Genomic DNA, 20348 nt, shown 5'->3' on the forward strand with positions numbered 1-20348 from the left:
GCAGTTAATTATGCCCCTATAGAAAACACTACAACTCTGCAGTTAATTATGCCCCTATAGAAAACACTACAACACTGCAGTTAATTATGCTCCTATAGAAAACACTACAACACTGCAGTTAATTATGCTCCTATAGAAAACACTACAACACTGCAGTTAATTATGCCCCTATAGAAAACACTACAACTCTGCAGTTAATTATGCCCCTATAGAAAACACTACAACACTGCAGTTAATTATGCCCCTATAGAAAACACTACAACACTGCAGTTAATTATGCCCCTATAGAAAACACTACAACACTGCAGTTAATTATGCCCCTATAGAAAACACTACAACACTGCAGTTAATTATGCCCCTATAGAAAACACTACAACACTGCAGTTAATTATGCCCCTATAGAAAACGGTAGGCTACGACACTGCAGCTACTTCTGTCCCTATAGAAAACAGTACAACACTGCAGTTACTTCTGTCCCTATAGAAAACAGTACAACACTGCAGTTACTTCTGTCCCTATAGAAAACAGTACAACACTGCAGTTACTTCTGTCCCTATAGAAAACAGTACAACACTGCAGTTACTTCTGCCCCTATAGAAAACAGTACAACACTGCAGTTACTTCTGTCCCTATAGAAAACAGTACAAGACTGCAGTTAATTCTGTCTCTATAGGAAACAGATGTGGGAACTCTCCACCTTATTGTTCTCCAGAGCTTGTTGTGCTGTAAAATGAACCCTAATTATAAGGGCCACTTTTTCCACATGGTTGGTCACCAGGCGCACCTGGCTCTCATCAATCAGTGGCGTTGTGTGGGTGGTTGTGGATGTAGGGACATACAGTAATGAATAAGGATAGTGTGTAAGCAAAGATGCTTGAATGGTTTCATTTCTCACATTGTTTTGCATAAATACCTATTACCTACTAGGCCTATATATTTTAGATTTCTGTACCACATTGTTTAGACAGCCCCTTGAATTACAGTATACTAATAATAATAATAATAATATCTGGGACTTATATAGCGCTTTTCTAATACCCAAAGACGCTTTACATGTGTGGGGGCCGGGGGGGGGGGGGGAACATGAGAAAATGACAACTTTATTAGAAGAAAGAAAATAAGAATAAAACCAGTAAAACATTACATGTAACAAGTTAAAAGCACATCAGCTGGGGAATGCTAGTCTGAACAGGTGGGTTTTTAGTGCGGTTTTGAAGGTGGGGAGTGAGGGGGCATCCCAGATCTGTTTGGGGAGGGCGTTCCAGAGGGTAGGGGCGGCCACAGAGAAGGCCCTGTCGCCCCAGGTTTTGAGCCTGATCTTCTTGGGGATCACAAGGAGGCCGGCATCGCTGTATATTGTAGGCTACTATAGTAAAGTGTGTGTCCCGATTCTGCTTTCAGCTATTTTCTTTTTCTCTCTCTTTCACTTAGAGAAATGTATTCAAACAGGAATCACATGCCACACGGAGGTCAGAATGAAACATGGTTCATCTTTAAATACATTTCTTCAAGTGTGTTGGGCCACTTCTTTTAAGTTGACTGGTCTCTCCTATGCACCCACTGTAAGGAGGTGTGCAAACGTATTTTATTTACTAACGCTCCAAACTTACGTTTTTGTAGTTTCTTTCCTGATGATCAGAGAATAATAGGCTTATGTCTTGTGGAGTGGGAGTAAAGTAGTCTACTAAATCTTTAATTGTTATGGAAACTGTCCTCTAAATGTGAATTTCTAAGACCTTGAAGTTATTAAAGGGTCCCTGGCTAAAAAGACAAATGTGCCTTAAAACATTATACTTGCCCTCTATGACTAAAATTAAAAAAATAAAACACCTTCAATTTCTTTCATAGAGAATCTTTCACTCAATAGGAACTGCTCCTGTCACAAGTTGATGATGTCATATGTCCATGTGTGGTCCAGCCCTATGGAATATATGGAATGCACGTGCTAATAAAAACTATTTAAAATATTATTTTGATGCTCATATTATCTTTAGAAAGTATTACGTTGTTTTTGAGTGGTGTAAACCACTCCTACAACTGGCTTTTTTGTGCAGAAAAAATTAGCATGGTTGCTATGTTCACCCTGTTGTAATGACGTAATGAAATCACACCCGGGTGAACAGGGTGAACATAGCAACCATGCTCATTTTTTCTGCACAAACAAAGCCAGGTAATGAAATCACACCCGGGTGTGATTTCATTACGTCAGACATGATTTCATTACGTCAGACAGACCTTACACCACTCAGTTCACACGGGTGTGATTTTTTTCCTATATACAGCTTCTTGTCCTAACTCGTGTCACATTGACAATGAAAGGAGAATTTACGTCATATGTGTTTGAGCAAATGGGCTTTTTGTGCTAACACAAACATTAAATGCCATTGTCAATGAAAGGAGAATTTACTTCATACGTGTCTGAGCTAATCGGCTATGTACTGTATATAATTCTCGTTAATATTATTTGCGTCGGTATAACATGACCGAGAACTTGAGAAGTGGTATAGTTTGGGCTCATTGTGTAACGCCTTTTCTCAGTGACGTGAAAGCTAGGGCATGTGGAGGAGGTCGGCGGAGAGTTAGAATGTAGGTCAGCAAAAAACTCTACGGGATGTTGAACTAACAGAATGCAGGTTGGAGGAGGAAGATCTATGGTTTGAATAGATGGTGACGAGTTTCTGCACCCAGTTGAGAGCCTACAATCGATGTGCAGGGAGAATCACTCCCTCATACGTAACCAGAGCTTGTGAGCAAGGAGACCATAGGAAAATCTAGTGGGTCTCATCAGGAGGTTGTTGTTGAAGGGCGCTAGCCCCTCCTATTTACAGGTTTAATGTTTGTTTTTCCTTAAACAGACATTAAAAACGCCATTGACATGGACAGACTTTAATGTTTGTTTTGTCTGATAATTACGTCATAAAATATGTATATAGCGCCCCTCACTTCACACAGGTGTGATTTCTGATGTTACAGATGCAGGTAAAGTGAATAAGGAAACCTGAACAATTGCACCCACTCATTGCTGAGGTTCTGCCTGAAAATCAGCTGTATGACTAAATCGCAGAGGATTGTAGAGGATTCTACGAAGAGCGGATCCAGAGGATGAGGAAATAGTTTAGAGGAAATAAATGGAGAACCTGCAAATGGTATCTGGAAAATGACCTGGCTCTCAACAAACATTAAATTCCCATTGACAATGCATGGAGAATTTTACGTCATAGTGTCTATTTTACGCCATGATGATGATAAGAGCGCCCCTCACTTCACTTCAGGTGTGATTCTTTTATTAGCAAATGCATTCCATACATTCCATAGGGCTAGACCATATGGGCATATGCCATCATCAACTTGCGACAGGAGCCATTCCTATTGAGTGAAAGATTCTCTATTTATGAAAGAAATAAAATATTTAAGGTGTTTTTATTTTATTTTAGTTCTAGAGGGCAAGTATAATGTTTTAGGTCTTATTAGCCATATTAGCCATGGATCCTTTTAAGACTAGAAATGAATGTTTGTATTAGTGCTGATGCTGTTGTGGGCGGCTGTGGCTCAGGAGATAGAGCAGGTCATCCAATGATCCCTGGGTCGGCGGTTCGAATCCCGGCTCCTCCTGTCCACATGTCGAAGTGTCCTTGGGCAAGACACTGAACCCTACATTGCCTCCAATGAGTTGGTCGGTGTGAGCTTGCCACCATTGGTGTGTGAATGTGGGAAGTGAGGACGCTGGCGTCGACTGTTCGCCGCTTCACCTCCCAATGTATGAATGAATGAACCATTGTAAAGCGCTTTGAGCACTTGGAAAAGCACTATAAAAATGCAATTCATTATTATGTACAATAGGAGAAAAGAAGTGGCTATGGTGGTCATATGATTATTATTACAGCATCTGCATCAGCATCTGGCAGCTGCCAAGTATGCGCAAATATCCAACACTTTGAGTGTCCTAAAGTGAACACCAGACCGTTAATTACAGTATTCACCATTCTAACTAGTCCCTGATGAGAACAAGACAGAGCATAATTACCTACGTCCTGGTAAGGCAAAATTAAACAGTACCCTTGAAATGGATGCTTTATAGAGTGCATATCTCTACCAGCATGGGTGGCCTAGATACCCCGCACTGGGTCATGGGTTGCAGGCTTGCAGCCACCAGGAGGGAATAGCTTTTCTACAACATGCGGTTCAACTTTTCATATTTGTGGAACCCTCCATGAGCCAAACTGAATGCACTGCGAGTCCCAGGCTAAAGGAGCCCCCCATTACTACACAGCCTTCACTGTGAGGGACAACCACAACTACAATGGCTACTGGAACGCTATTATTAGCGTTCCAGTTCACACTGTTTATCTTTCGCCAGAAACGTTAACATGTCGGGAGCGATGCGGTACAAAATCACAAATGACATCCGAACCTCGCTCCTCGAACCAGCGCTCATAGTTTCAGAGATACTGATGTAAATCAATCCAAGTATCAGAAGACAATAGACATTAACTCGGTTTTAGCAAGGTTTATTAAAAGCATTGAAGCGTCCATGGAGGTTGCCGTTTTTAGCTGCTTAGACCTGAGTATTTTGCACAGACTTATACTCAGTCCTCCGTTGAATAAGGCGATGTTACCTGAGACCAACCTGTTACCTGTCCAATGATAAGCAGGGATATTCTAGGTGGTCAGCATTGAGCAATATATTATTACATCATATCAACAGTACATATTTCTGACCCCTCAGCCTCGTGATGAGTCGATAAAGGAGGGGTCAGTTCGCATGAACAGGGTGTGAGTGGAGTCTGGGTACAGAGAGGAAGGCGTGAGGATTACTTCCCTCCTCCGTCATTCAAAGCTCCATACATTCCGTTCATGTGAGCAATACACGATAGCTCCTGTATGAAAGATCTTTCTAAGTATAACTCTTATAGTAACACATTAAATATTACTGTCATGGGAGAAGGTAGCATGGGAGATGGTGCAAGCAGTGTTTACTGGGCTTGCTCCAGCCAGTCAGCACTGGACAGTGCTTCTGCCAAGGGTCAGGGTGACCGTAGCTAATTTGAGGGCCCTGACACAACGGGTCATATTACCTGTAGTCTACTTACAGGCAGGCCTCCATGCTTCTCTCCCTGGCTGTATACAGTTATAGATACTAAAATTATCAGTATAAAACAGCAGATCTACAAGCTCTAGATAAAAGAATACATCAATACGAGGCATTCAAAATCCTACTTTGACTGGAGGTAAATGGGGCTGTGTGCAAAGATCCTGGTGCTGGGGGTAACGGAGGTGTTGCCTAGTAACCAGACCAATGTTAAAAGACGATTTTCGGCTACACAGCAACCATGTCAGTCGTTCTCAACTTTTTTCATGTCAAGGACCCCCAGGATTATCTGTATTTGGCTGCTGACTCCCATCTGAAAATATGTTGTTCCAGGGACCCCCCAGAAGCAAAGATTTGAGTTAAAAACGTTCGCTCTGAAAGAATATATATTCAAAGATTTTATCCACATTTTCACGATTTTGCAAAGATAGCAGATCTACAAGCTCGTAGCGCGGCACTCGGCGCCGCGCTATGAGCTTGTAGATCTGCTATTTTTCAACAGCTAAAGCATAACCTAATGCTTAAAACACCAAAAGGGTTCCTGCCCAGAATGGGTTAAACAAACAGGAAAAACAACTTTCACAAACAAACAAGACATCGAGCAAGGAGTATAGGTAGTCAGTCTCTGGAGCTTGTAAGCAAAACTGTGCACAGCTGTCCCTCGCAGATGCCAGGTGAATCCACTCAGGGCAATCAGGGCAGGGAATACAGGGCACAGCGGGTGGTGAGAGTGGCAGAGGGGAATCAAGGCAAAACTGGAGAGGGAAGGGGGGGTGGCAGGGGTGAGATCAGGACAAACTGGAGGGGAGCAGGGGTGTGACCGTGACAATTATAGTTTTACAGTCAGAGTGGAGTTCTTAGTGGGTCTGAAATTTTAAAGACGTAGTGAAATGTAATTTTATGGACAGTTTCTGTCTGAAATGGAAGCCTGTGCGTTTCTGAACCAGTCGCAGCCCTTCAGGCTATGGGGCGTTAGTAGCTCTGCTACACACAGTTTTCAAGTGCAACCCTCTATGACGGGGGTATAGCTTTTAAAGTAGTGATGTAACCTTTGAGTCTTTAAAAAGAAAGTATAGAAAGAAACTGCTAGACAGATGGCAGAGAGTGAGGCTGGGGGCTCAAGCATGAATAAAGAGAGTTCTGGCCAGCATGCACAGGTACAATACCATTAAATGCTGTTAAAATCATTCGATTCATATGGGTACAATTAAGTTAAAATTACTTCACATTCATATGCAGGAAAACGATCACTATGGGCCTGCCCTCAGGTCTCATCTACAGAACAAGGGGCCTTGCAGGGGGAAAAAGATCCATTTTCCTCATGTCTTTAATGGAGTTGGCCTTGGGCAGAACTGTTATGAATGAGCCCTGCATCCTCCCTGTGTCTCATGTGATTGAAATCTCTCCCTATTGATCCAGAGTACCACCAATAAGCCTCACATCAAGAGCTCTCATCCCAAATGACTCAAATGAAAGGCGCTGTTGGAACCAGTGCTTTGTTGTATCTATCTATCTATCTATCTATCTATCTATCTATCTATCTATCTATCTATCTATCTATCTATCTATCTATCTATCTATCTATCTATCTATCTATCTATCTACCGGTATCTATCTATCTATCTATCTATCTATCTATCTATCTATCTATCTATCTATCTATCTATCTATCTATCTATCTATCTATCTATCTATCTATCTACCGGTATCTATCTATCTATCTATCTATCTATCTATCTATCTATCTATCTATCTATCTATCTATCTATCTATCTATCTATCTATCTATCTATCTATCTATCTATCTATCTATCTATCTATCTATCTATCTATCTATCTATCTATCTAGTCTCTGAATGTGGGTGTTAATTATCATGTCACACACTTTTTCTTTTTCATCCCAGATTTATTTTATGAATGTACTACCGTATGTGACGTGGGCTGCTTATCAGTAAAAGGGGGGGACACATTTTGGTTGCCTTTGGTGGCCATTGTGCTGTATAAATGACATGTAGGTTATTGTGGACATACAAGTAATTAGGGTCAGTGGCATGTTTCCATTGGAGCCTGTAAGACACATGATTAGTGACACTCATTTATCTATCTGTCTGTTGACCTGCACCAATCAATGGATGGGTGCATTAATGAGTGAAATGAACAAATTAATTAGTGTGCGTGCGTGCGTGCGTGCGTGCGTGCGTGCGAATTAACTCACAGGGCTGTACATAGATCCTCATCCAGTCTCGTAGTTCCCCTAAAAAAAACCTTTTTCAGTTTGTGTTCATCAGAATTCTTCAGCTGTAGCTCCCTGTTGCATTAAGCTGTATCTATTGGCAGGTGGTGTTTCTATTTCTAGATGAGAGGCAGGTGGATTCATCCCACGTCTCATGCAGGCCGCTGGAGTGATCTGGAGTGTTTAGGCGAGGAGGACACTTTGACAAAGGCCATTTTGAGCGGGAATCCCTTTTGGTGTTTTAAGCATTATGTTATAATTTAGCTATTGCAAAATAGCAGATCTACAAGCTCATAGCGCGGCGCCGAGTGCCGCGCTACGAGCTTGTAGGTCTGCTATCTTTGAAAAATTGTGAAAATGTATATATATTCTTTCAGAGCGAACGTTTTAAACTCAAATCTTTGCTTCTGGAAGGTCCCTGGAACTACATATTTTCAGATGGGGGTCGACAGCCAATTACATTATATTGGGGGTCCTTGAAATGAAATAGTTTGAGCACCACTGACATAGAAATATAGGTTTTTCAGAAAAAACTGTCATGTTTTAGAAGACATTTGTAGAATCAAACTTAGGTCTAAATGGGTTAATAACCTCTTGGTGGGAGGTAAAGATGACTTAGTGGATCTGTCAAGAGACAGCCAGTGATGAAGGTCCACTTGGAAGAGCTAGACTTTTAATTAAAAAAGGCAGTTTGGATGCCACTTTAGGTGAGAAGGTTCAAACTCCACTCTCGGAGCGCAGATTAGCATAATTGCCCATAAAGTGTGATTTAGCATCTTAATTTGATTAAGAGTGCCCCATGGAGACATATGAGGAGGAATTCTGGTCGGCAGAGGGCGAGCCAATCAGAACACCTGGATGTGTGGACCTCTGAGAAATTAAAATGTCCTCCATCACATACCGGTGACTCGATGACATTGATATAGAACTGTGAGGTGTGTGATTCATGTGACTTTGACATGTACAGTAGCCTATAATCCATTGTTTCTCGAAGTGGGGCCTGGGAGGGGTCCTTGACAGGTTTACAGGTGTAAAGATGTGGGTGAACCTTTTTGTACTTCGTTCAACTTCTTACCGGAGAGAAAAGAAATAACACAAGATGGAAATTGGAAATAATCAAAACATACTGTATAGAGATGCATGCTGTACGAGGTATGATGTTTAGAAAGAACATCAGCATCATATGCAGGTGTGTACAATACATGTGTACTTAACACTTCTATGTGGTTCTTTCTTTGTCTTCATGTCTCTTGAGGTCATCCAACGTTGTCTTTTTTTTCTCCCCACAGGAGACCAGAACCAACTGCATCCAGATCACTCGCAAAGGTAGCTTTGATTCTATTCTACTCTATGCAATCCATTGTTAATTTAACACTTCAACACATTTTACTGCAGATCTGCTACCTGTTTGAGGTGACAGTTTCTTATTGAAGTGTTTGTGTATAAGGCTGCGTGTCCCAGTGTATGACAGAGCTGTCGTCAGATCTGGCTGATGCTCCAGGGTTTTGACATTGGAGTTGTCTTGCATGCTGCTTTGTCTGTCAGACGTGTGTCTCCTGAGCTGCTCTGCACAGCAGACACAAGAAGACAGCTGAACGCTAAACATGCAGCCGCGTCTTCTCACTCTGACATTGACTTTTTGTTCTCACTCTTCAATTACTGACGTTGACATTTTGGCGTTGCCCCCGCCGGGTTACGGTGGCTTTGAAATAAGAGAACGCAGCGCCACATTCTGCTCCTGGGATGGGAAACGAGAGAGACACCTTCAGACAGAGCAGGAAGAAGGACATAGAAGCCTTTGTTTCAAACGATAGCGGGGAGGCAAAGAGAGATTGAGTAAGCAGATGAAGGGAAGGTGCTGAATTATAGCCCCCCTCTTCCCCTCTATCGAATGGTGTCAGAATCTCATAGTACTCTTGAGAAAGGGCCATGTTAAATTGGAGTCCTCTCCTCGAATAACTCTCCCTTTCTTATCTGAAGCACTGTGACATCAAAGGTTCTCGCCTCACTATTGTCTGTCGCTGCGACACAAAGGCAGAGGAGGTGCAGTTGCACATCCTTTGGTCCTGTATTAGCCTGGCTAATAAGCCAGACCGAATCAGCCGTTGGCAAAAAAAAAATTGAGAGAAAATGTTTGAACCCGCCCCCCGGGAAACAAGATCCATACACAGCATCTCCAGACTCAAATACCACACGACAGTGTGATTTGAGTCTGGCTTATTAGCCAGGCTAGTCCTGTATGTGATCCTTTGGTCCTGTATGTGATCCTTTGGTCCTGTATGTGATCCTTTGGTCCTGTATGTGATCGTGGCCCTGAGGACATATTTATGTTGTTCCGTTTCCTGTGCAGTTATTAGGTGGTGTCCTGGTTGTTTTCCTACTATCTCTACATACATTCCTCTCATGTTGTCTCCTCTGTTTGTGTTTACAATGAAAGGACTAGGCTCACAGATGACGATTTGATTAATTACAGGCTAATGCAAAGAAATGGAGGTAAAACGCTGCTTGTGTTGGTGTCTCGCATTCTTACAAACCCTCATTCTCATTTCCTGCATTCCCACAGATGGATGCTTGCTGCATTGAGGTTTTGTTATGCTCTGAATGCAGGGCTAAGCGCAGAATGACTTATCTGGCACATGTTGATAGATACCAGCGTATGTTGAGCTGCATTGAGGCAATACACTTTAAGCATCACCAGTCCATAGCCCAGCAAGCCAAACCAGCAGCCCTACAGAGTCTGAAAAAGTATTCGAAATAATGTCAAAAACTGTCTGGATGTGTCTTTTACGAGCGGAAGCACATGTAATGTATCTACGACTACGACAGACGATTTGGATTATTTCCTTATTTACTGTGTAAGCCATTTCTAAAGTTGTCCTCAGATTCTCGCTCCCAATGGCTGTTATCAGCTGCATGAGACAAGCAGAGAGAGCGCTTGTTTTGGTTCATGTGATAATTTATTCTGGCCTCCTTCTGGCATTAGCTTGTGTAGAGGCTTGCTTAACTTGTTCTCAAGAGATGTAAAAACTAAAAAGGCATACATTTTCACAGCAAGCCAAACTCCTATAGATTTCCTGTAAGTATTTTTGGTATCAGGCAAAACACCTTCCATGATGAATTGGCACGGCTACTCTGTGAAAAAACAGACAATGCTGTTCAGTTATGCAACGTGAAGTCCTCCATATGTCTCTACCTTTAATTTGCATTTTTCATTTACAGCTTTATTGTTTTGCTCATGCCAGTGCTACAACCAAGTAGCACTGCTCTGTATCATTCATTCTATTAATCTTGACGGCAATTAATTTGGTCTTGGGTGAAACACCGGGGAAGACCAGAATGGAAGATTATTTATTGAGAGAGGGATTTCAAGATCCTGGCTGGGTGTGATAATATGGGGACAAACAATGCATAGAGACAGTGACGTATGGTGACATGTGGCCCAGAGTCTGCCATGGAAAATAGCCTCCCTGAATGAGAGAGAGCATCCATTAACCGTAACAACCAGAGATGTTCTCCTCTTCCAGCCTAAATGCACTTCTCTCTCTGCTCTCTACTATATTGGAACACAGACATAGTATTTCACAGTATTTTCAGATGATGTGTGGAGAAGCTTATCATTGCAGCGAGGAAGTGAGAGTATGAAGGGAATGTAGTGAATAAATGGAGCGAAGCGTGTGTGGTAATATACTTGGCTACTGACTCCTTTAGTTGGCAGCTCCATCTATTATGAACAAGAACTGGATCGGTGGTCTATTGTGACAAATCCTTTACCATACTACCCCTAGCTCTCTCTCTCTCTCTCTCTCTCTCTCTCTCTCTCTCTCTCTCTCTCTCTCTCTCTCTCTCTCTCTGTGTGTCAGGTGGATATAATGTTATAGTGTAGGTAGACCTTTACCCTTTTCCCCTCTGAACTCATGCTCCAACACTGAACTCATGCTTCATAAATTAGATTAGGGTGTTGATTTGGAAAACAATGGAAACAAAACAATGGAGCAGTGCAGCAAAAAAAAACTAAAAAAAGAATATGATGATAAAATCCTACTATAAATGCGCCACGTCTCTGCGTGTCTGTCTGTCTGTGTGTGTGTGTGTGTGTGTGTGTGTGTGTGTGTGTGTGTGTGTGTGTGTGTGTGTGTGTGTGTGTGTGTGTGTGTGTGTGTGTGTGTGTGTGTGTGTGTGTGTGTGTGTGTGTGTGTGTGTGTGTGTACGGTTGTAATGCACGTAACTCGACAACCATTTGCCTCACCGACTCATTCAACACGCGGTCCACACCCCCGCAGAGAGTGCACTAGTGCAGTGCCCAGTATCGAGTCAGGTGGACCCACGGTTCTCCAGAACCACCACAAAAGGTTCTGGCCAGGCTCTGCCAGTGGGCCTAATCAGCCCGTGCAATTTCCAGCCTCTGCCTCAGCCAATTGATTGCCATGGAAACCCCACACCTGATAATTGATTTGCCTACTTAACCAGTCCACTTTTCATATCAGTAAGTTTGCCCTCTTCACACACAGGCAGATACATAGATCTCCATGTGGGACACAGACAGACAGTTAAAACGGGTGCTATGACAAGTTGACAACGGGTATTATTAGGTTCCCAAGTTGCATCGTTCTCAAGTAGGCCGGTAGCTGACGGGCACGTACAGGTCTAGTTAATTTAAATAGAAGATGAGAAAGAGAGAGATGTTTTTAATGTCTAAACACCTCAAGGAGTGAGAAGACTACTTGAAAGTAAAATACTGTGTGAGTTACAGAGGAAAGAGTTGTAAAGCGTTTAAAAGGGCTGAATCATGTTGATTTACTGTCGATATGAATGCAGCTGTTCGACAGCCAGCTCCTCTGTGTTGATGTTGAACTGACTGCAGCCTCCTTAGAATGTCTGTCCTGACATTTAGTTGATTGATTGATTGATTGATTGATTGATTGATTGAAACAAATATATGCTAAAACAATAATACAATAAGCCCAGGGGCGTGTTTCCATTGTGGTCCGTTATATACTCAATAGTTTAAGGTGGCGTGATACATGGAACTCTACTGAAAGAACCCCAAAAACAAAATGTTGTAGTGTAAAACACAAATGTAGGTCAGTCTTCTTGACTTGGAGGAGGCCATGGGCAGACCAAATAGCTATGGTGAGATGTTCTCTGCGCTGGCCTTGGAACGTGGCTAATGTTGCCTGCGATAGGGAAGTCTGGAACTCTTTGATGCCCACGTGACCCGACTCTGGATAAGGATAAGCAATGGAAGATGGATGGATGGTTTCGTGTGTTGTTGCCTCAAGGTTTAATTACATAGTAATAAGCTGTATCTGCAATCAGCATGGCCTCAAGTGCATTATTATTTAAATGTAAATATAGAACTATATCAACGTGTTTTCTTTGTTGTATTTTAAACAGAATCAAATCCACTGTGTCTTTGTTCCTCTGTGCAACAGCATGCAAGGACATGGGCTTGATCCTGGGAGCCTGTGCTGGAGGTCTGGTAGTCCTTGTCCTGCTTCTGGGGGCCATTGTCATCGTTGTCAAGAAGGAGTAAGTAGTGAAAGTGTTGTCTGAAGTGATTTCTATTCCATCTTTTTCAGCCATGATCCATGTCATGTCTATAGTTGGTGCCAGTTCTCTTAAGTTGATCATCGTACATTTATCTCTATTACACTTTGGCAGCTGTTCTCTATACTGAGAAATACATTTGTACAATGAAAGTGGAGTTAGTGAAATTGCAGAGCATTAATCCTACATTCTCACTTCAGCCAACCTTTTGTGTTCCATCTCATCTTTTAATTTCAAGGTCCATGTGCTGGCTGAGCAACCCCATCCCACCCATTACCCCGAAAAGAAAAGTGAATGTGAAATGCACTCCGGTCGCATTTGAATCATTGTCTGTTTTCCACCAGCAAATTGCCTCCACCGTCAACTATACCTGCAATGTATTCTACCTCCTCTCACTAGGCAATGTCTTGACACTCATCTAAGTGTGAAATATTTCATCAAGAGGCGTGTTATTCCATTGGCCACTCAATTACATGAAGCCAGCAGCTGTGAGGTGCCACTCGATGAGCTGGTAATTGGATAGGAAGGATGTTTTTGTGTTGTTTATGTTTTTTTTGATAGAGCTCCAACACCAGGTATTTTTTTTCTCCATGGGATTTCGTGGAAGAGGTAAGTGATTCATAACATTCACAAGCCACACCTCAGGCTACATGGCCACATGCTGCCCAGAGAGGGAGAAAGAGAGCAGATGCGTTTATAATTAGCCAGCGATGTTGTGGTCTCCTGTGGCTGTATCATTGAACTATATATTATCTGCAGAGGGCACAGAAAATCTGCATTCACTTAAATTAAACTTGCTCACCCAGCGCATATATTCCCCCCTCGGAAATTTGTGTCACTCCTTGTGTGGTTTGATGACATCATGGGGCCACACGCCTGCACATTATTATCCTCTGTGCGTGTTATGTATGTAATGAACTACCTCCATGGACAAGCCTGTGAGTTTAGCTTGTTTTCGCTCATGATTTGGGCCCAAAACAGGTACTGGAGTTGGCCTCTTCAACCTCATGACAACCTTATAGCTTCAACCAGCCTTCCCGATCCAGGGGGTTTTGGTGGTGCTGTATGCCTGTATCTACTAGTTTTCAAATTCCCATTAACATTCGAACACTCTGAGCATCTTCTCCCTGATGGCAATCTTGATGGATACTATATTAATAGAATGTCTGTCTTGTCTTGTCTTGTCTTGTCTTGTCTTGTCTTGTCTTGTCTTGTCTTGTCTTGTCTTGTCTTGTCTTGTCTTGTCTTGTCTTGTCCTGTCCTGTCCTGTCCTGTCCTGTCCTGTCCTGTCCTGTCCGTCTGTCTGTCTGTCTGTCTGTCTGTCTGTCTGTCTGTCTGTCTGTCTGTCTGTCTGTCTGTCTGTCTGTCTGTCTGTCTGTCTGTCTGTCTGTCTGTCTGTCTGTCTGTCTGTCTGTCTGTCTGTCTGTCTTTCTCAACCTTTCTGTTACCACGGACCGGCTGACAATTCCATAAAATGTTGTGCGGTATAATCGTTCATCAATCACACCAAAACACAAAAGTCACGTGTATTTGCTCCCGATCCGGGTATCTGCTGATACCAATTTTTCCTGATCCGATATTTATATTTTTATAGAACGCTTATGCCATATCACAATTGTACAATATCCAAAATCATAGACAATATCTAGTCTAATAGGGATGTCCCGATCACGTTTTTTTGCTCCCGATCCGATTCCGATCATTTGAAAATGACGTGATCGGCCCCGATTTCCGATCACGTGATTGGATCAGGACAACCCTAGTAATGTCTGTATCAGAAATTACTTTGGATATATAAAATGTAGTTAAACTTGCAGAGTGACTCATTATACAGCTTGTGGTGATCATATGCCGCTGATCATGAACATGTTGAAACTTGGCTACGATAAAGATACCAAGGATTAAACAGTGATGTCACTGTTGCGCAACATGGAAGTAGCACAGACGTAACACGCAATTATGCATGAAGCTGTTTATAAACCACAGCAGTGACATCACTGACGAATCCTTGGTATCTTCATGCGACTGAGTCAACTTTGATCTGCTTTTTTGAAAATCTGGATGACACAAGGTTATATATCCATTGCCGGGAAAACGTAGAATTCCCATTTGCCTTCTCACTGACTGGTGGTAAATGTCCCACGGTCCTGCACCGGAACCACAGCTCTAACCCAAACCCGCCTCATCTCTACTTTACCTCACTTCTTTCTTTCTTTTCTTTCTCTCTACCTACCCCCTCGCTCTCTTAACACATCTTGGTATCACCAAATCTCACTTTCCATCCCTCACCCGTTTTCAATCTCTTTCCTGTTATTTTCTCCATTCCATCCAATTTCACATCTCCTCAATCACTCGTTCACTTGCTCCCTCACCCAACCCCCTCCACTTCCCTTCTGTCTTTATCTCTATATATACTGCTTCCTTCCACCAACCTCTCTCTCTCTCTCTTCTATTACTCTCTTTATCTTCCGCCCGCCACGGCTCTATCTCTACCTGTTCAGTAGGAAGAAGGTGAGCATCAATAAGGCGGCCATGTCGTATCGTCAGGAGAAAGGCCGTAAGCTGAGCTCTCTGGATTGCAGCATGACGGAGCAGAGCACCCTGCAGCAAGATGAGAAGATGACGCACTCGTTCATGGACGGACGCCCACGGCTACAACACTCGAAGTAAGAGAGGCACAACTTTACGACTTCTCTCTGAAAACCATGTGTCAAAATTTGAAATACTCAGTGCTTTTACTCAAGCTTGTATTATCATATATCCCAACAACACAGAAACTCTAATACACCTCAATGGCAGTTGGCCAACATGTTGCTGTAGAAATACTTGTTTTTTTTGGTTAAAACAAAATCTAAGTTTATTTATTTATTTTTATTAAAAAGCTTTGTAATCTGATGGTTAGTGCTATATAGTGTTTGTTCAGTAACAGGGGTCTCCCCATGTCACCAGAAGAACCCATTTCACTTCCATTGTATTGTATTACAATTGTGTCTGCTCATAATATGAGCAGACAATTATATTTATTTATTTAATTTCATCACTTCCTATTTCACTTCCTCCATCCTGGCCAACTGTGCGTGACTGTGTTGGGTGAAATCAACCCTCAGCTATATCTCTGAGAAATATATAGCTGAATATGGGAGCGGATGGTCCCAATTTGTCCCCCATCCTCCCCCAACCCCTCCCCTACTGGGTGGGGTTTTGCCTTACACATGACTTGGGCGTGTTATAATGAAGTAGACTCTAGAAAAGCATTCCAGCAGCCAGCTTGTAGCATGCCTTGTTAGGCAATAGACTTTCAATCCATACCTCCTGAGTTGAGTGGATTTGAATCCAGCTTGTATCACTTTTGTGTCCACCACAAACAAAAGAAAATTGCGGATAAAGTGAAGTTTGCTTTGGTCCGACATGTGTTGCTCTGCAGTGTTTCTAGCTCTGCTTCAACACCGCAGCGTGTACACACAGGTGGTGCACCCCTTCCCCCTCCTACTGTAGCTGTACCTTGTCAGTGGGCTCACCATCAGTTGCGGGCCTGACACAGCCAGCCTTATCCTTCTCTCCCTGACCTGGTCTGTGACCCATGGGAGGCCTCCGCAGATGTCCACATTTCTGACATGGTCCTCTCATGTGACATCATTCTTGTGTAGATACTAATGTTGATTTTGACAGTTTTGACAGATTTTTTAGTTTGTCCCAATTTGTCCCCCCACCCCCTTGCCCACAGGGGATCCACCTTAGATGACGGACTTAGCGAGCCTCGGTACAAGTGTGTGAATGTGCGGTGATCAAGGTGAATTATAGTGATTCATATGGGCTCGAGTTAAATTACCAAGCAGTGAAGCACATATGTTGTTAGTTCATGTGTTCAGTTCATGTATTTATTTTCATCTCCCCTGTGTCTCATTAGGTAGATTTAGAGCAGATTTAGTGCACCAGCAGATTTGGTGGAAACATGTGACATCATTCTTGTGCAGATTTAGTTTAGTCATAGTCTTTTGAATAAAATGTCATTTAGTCCTGCTGGCCCTGTACAGCAATGAATGCCTTTACTGTTGCTACGTATGAACAACCGCCTCTGGAGGTTATCTCCCTACTCAGATCTCCACACTGTACTCATTCCATGCAAGGTATTCCAGGCAAGTGCCCTCTGGACCTTCAAATCCTGTTCCATCAAGGCAGTCCAGGCACGGAGACAATTGAGGTCATTCACTATATCTCGAGCAGTGTCCTGCTGGCATTAGCAATGGTTTCCTCCATGTTGGATCCCATAACTTTTGTATTCTTGGCATTGAGTTTGTGTCCAATCTTCCTGCATATTTTGCATATTTACATTGCATACATATTACTGCAGGCAACTTCTGTTTACTTTATATAAAGGCTGCACTGGAATTTTAATATTCATCAGTGTGCAATTGTGCATTTAAGTCTACTGTATAGTTTCATTTCAGCCCCATGGCAGAGATAATATAGCTAGACCATATTTCTGTCCCTGTAATTACGCCTTTAAATAAAGTCCCTTTTATTTCGCTTTGAACTTTGATACAAAGTTACTCACTTCTGCCAGTGGCGATAAGACGTTTTCTTCTTCTTCTGCACACCCACCTGCAGGAATCCAGATACACTTAATTTTAGAATCATTTGATTATTCCCTGGGGGTCCAACAAGTTCACCACTTCAAAAAAATCAATATGGTCGCTTTTTCAGTCTGGCTCCTCGTCCCCATTGCCTGGAGAAATAAACAAGAGGAAGAGAATCAGCCTGCAGAGAAGAGAACGCAGCCACACTTCACACAACGCTTATTTCCCACTGGGTCAGTGCTGGTGCAATTGATCTTGCCTTTTTTGCAAGCATTGTGGGTGTTTTGGGGGGAGGTGGGGGTGACAGGAAAACATCTGGGTGGTTTTCCTCCACAAGCATTAACAGTGACCCATGTTTGGCACTCCCTGTCGCTCCAGCTCTTTACATTTTAAGGTAGGTGACGAAATTTCAGCCCATCAGGTGAGAGTAGCTATTCATCAGCGTATTGTTTATAGTGTTCCAGTTCCAATTGCGTCTGCTCATTTCTTTGTGTCATCACTTACAATTCCACTTGTTTAATCTGTATCCTGACTGCGTTCTCTAATTCTATAGAATTGGTATCCTGACCTGAAAATATATTTTCTGTTTAATAAAAAGGTGGAGAGACATGGAGACTCCTGTTACTGAACACTCACAACACTTACAACACACAAACACTCTATACTATAGTGTTTGTTCAGTAGCAGGAGTTACTGCTGTCTGTAAATGTCGCTAATGGAAATGACAAAATGCAGATACATGGACAATAAATTAAACTCACATGGCAAGTGAATTTCAGAATAGTTTTCATATGATATAGAATTAAGTATGTTTGGCACAACATATCTCTGTAAGCAAGCTTTCTCTGTAATGAATATCAATAAATCTAAACTGCTCACAGTTGACACATCTAAATTACATTATGAAACTGCTCAGAAACTGGTCCCTGATGTTGACACGCTGGTTAAAGCAAAGTCTGAGATGTGTCTGGAAACAGCATGAAGTAAAGTATTTTGTTTTGAGCTGAGCCTTTTCTGTTGGGTTATTATCCCTCTTTTTTAAAAATTGATTATGCATGCATGAAGCATTGAGTGTTTTTATTGACATTTTCTCAGATGTAATTGTCTGAGTTTGATTGCTGAAAGTAGGCCTGCATAAAACATGTTGTGTAGTAATTACAGCTGCAGATATAGCACATTTGCAGATGGAAATGTTTGCTTAGACAGGTAATGTCCTCATTTCAAATTTAATTGTTGTTTCAAATGTTTTATTGGGGCTCCTTATTGCATTGTTTGTTAATAGTCTTCCTCATTATAGAGAGAGAGAGAGAGAGAGAGAGAGAGAGAAAGTTATAGCAGTGACTGAGAAAACAGACAAACAATGAAAAACAATGCTGTATGAGTGAATGCGTGTGAGTGCGGGTCCGCAACTGGTTCTGGCCCACATCAAATTACCTTTTGACCAATGCGGCCCTCACCCCAAAATGGGTTCGACAGGCCTGCTCTATAGCAATGAATACTATCACAATATAGAGCTTTTTAACACTTATTTTAACCAAAGAAAACACCTAAATGTACTACTTTGTTACTGTCCACCACTGGCAGTAACTGATGCAGTGAAGAATGTAGGGCTCTGTGTGGAGATGTGCTGGATGTCAGCGGGTTCCCAAGAAGAGCGTTGAGATGGACAGAGGTGGATGAGACAAGCTTCTTAAGTAGGATTCGAGCAGGTATCACCTGTGTTGGATCCAGTGGCTGAAGTAATCCCCTGATCACAATGCTGTCCCTGGTTTGTCCGGCGGGCCTCAGGTTGATCCCAATTTGTCAACCCCATCCCCTTGCCCACAGGGGATTGGACCACCTTATGACGGACTTAGCGAGCCTCGGTTCAAGTGTGTGAATGCGCCCATAGACGAAGCAAGGTGATCAGGGTGAATTATAGTGACTAGAATTTCGCCGCCCTTTGGGCGGCTCATCCTAGAGTTACGTTGCAGCGCAATATGGGAAGAAGGAAATTGCGGGAGTTGACAGACTCCACTTCATGTTTCAGCTGTGTTTTTAAACCCAGTATTGTGCCCTGCACATGTAGTAATGGATGGGTTATTAATTATTATGTGTTGTTGCGCACACACACACACACACACACCCCGGCCCCGCGATGCGATACAAAAATCCTCCACAGTGTACTGTGAAGTTGTGAACCCGTGGCACTGATGCGAGGTCCATGTACGGCAGCTGCTTTAGCTGCGTTCACCAAGTGTAGTTGTGTGGCCCCATGAAGTGAGCGGAGTTGGCGTAACTCGGCTCACTTCATAGAAATGGGTATTGTACTGTAAATATGACAGTTGCATGGATGCAAAGTAGTGTGTGATGTCTGGACAGGCATGCTGTTGGTGTTGTGCATGGTGAGATGTGTGCAAAAGGTGTGGTTTGGTAGGAGAAGGCGGACAAAGGATGGGGTGTTGCGCTGGCTATTAGTGTGGCAGGATTCATATGGACTCTAATTAAATTACCAAGCACATATGTTAGTTAGTTTTATTTTGTTCGTGTATTTGTTTTCATATCCCCTGTGAGGTTGGACAAAATTGGATTATTTTGTTTCTCAACTGATTCTGACAGAAAATTTGCCAGGATAAAAAAATCTACCCTAATCAGCTCACTGCTAATACCCTAAATTTGCCTTAATCAAAGATGGCCCTATTGATAACCTATTATAAGGCAATATTTTCTAAATTTCATTATGCTTGTAGCATATGTCAAACTAGAAGGTTTTCATGATTCTGAATCCATTCCAAGCATTAGTTTTGCATAAAAAAACCCTCCTTGGGCTACAAACGACCATAGTCGTCATCATAAATATGATGAGGCCAGCACATTTGGGCAAGTGGGCATCTCCGTTTTTAGCCCAATGAGTGTTTTTTTG

The 20348-nt window shown here is 42.4% G+C and overlaps 1 protein-coding gene across 3 annotated transcripts in view; it reads left to right on the forward strand.

The window, feature by feature from the left end:
* The window catches only part of LOC306937904 (receptor-type tyrosine-protein phosphatase U-like), an 88173-nt gene that overhangs the window by 53818 nt on the left and 14007 nt on the right, over nucleotides 1–20348 (forward strand). For all 3 annotated transcript variants that reach the window (XM_079521931.1, XM_079521930.1, XM_079521932.1), the window contains exons 5-7: nucleotides 8612–8648; nucleotides 12755–12851; nucleotides 15371–15535. In XM_079521931.1, the coding sequence (XP_079378057.1) occupies nucleotides 12766–12851; nucleotides 15371–15535 (251 nt within the window). In that variant the 5' untranslated portion in view covers nucleotides 8612–8648; nucleotides 12755–12765. The remainder of the gene's footprint in view (nucleotides 1–8611; nucleotides 8649–12754; nucleotides 12852–15370; nucleotides 15536–20348) is intronic.

The sequence above is a fragment of the Electrona antarctica genome (assembly GCF_951216825.1).
Source record: "Electrona antarctica genome assembly, chromosome: 15".
Classification (NCBI taxonomy): domain Eukaryota; kingdom Metazoa; phylum Chordata; class Actinopteri; order Myctophiformes; family Myctophidae; genus Electrona; species Electrona antarctica.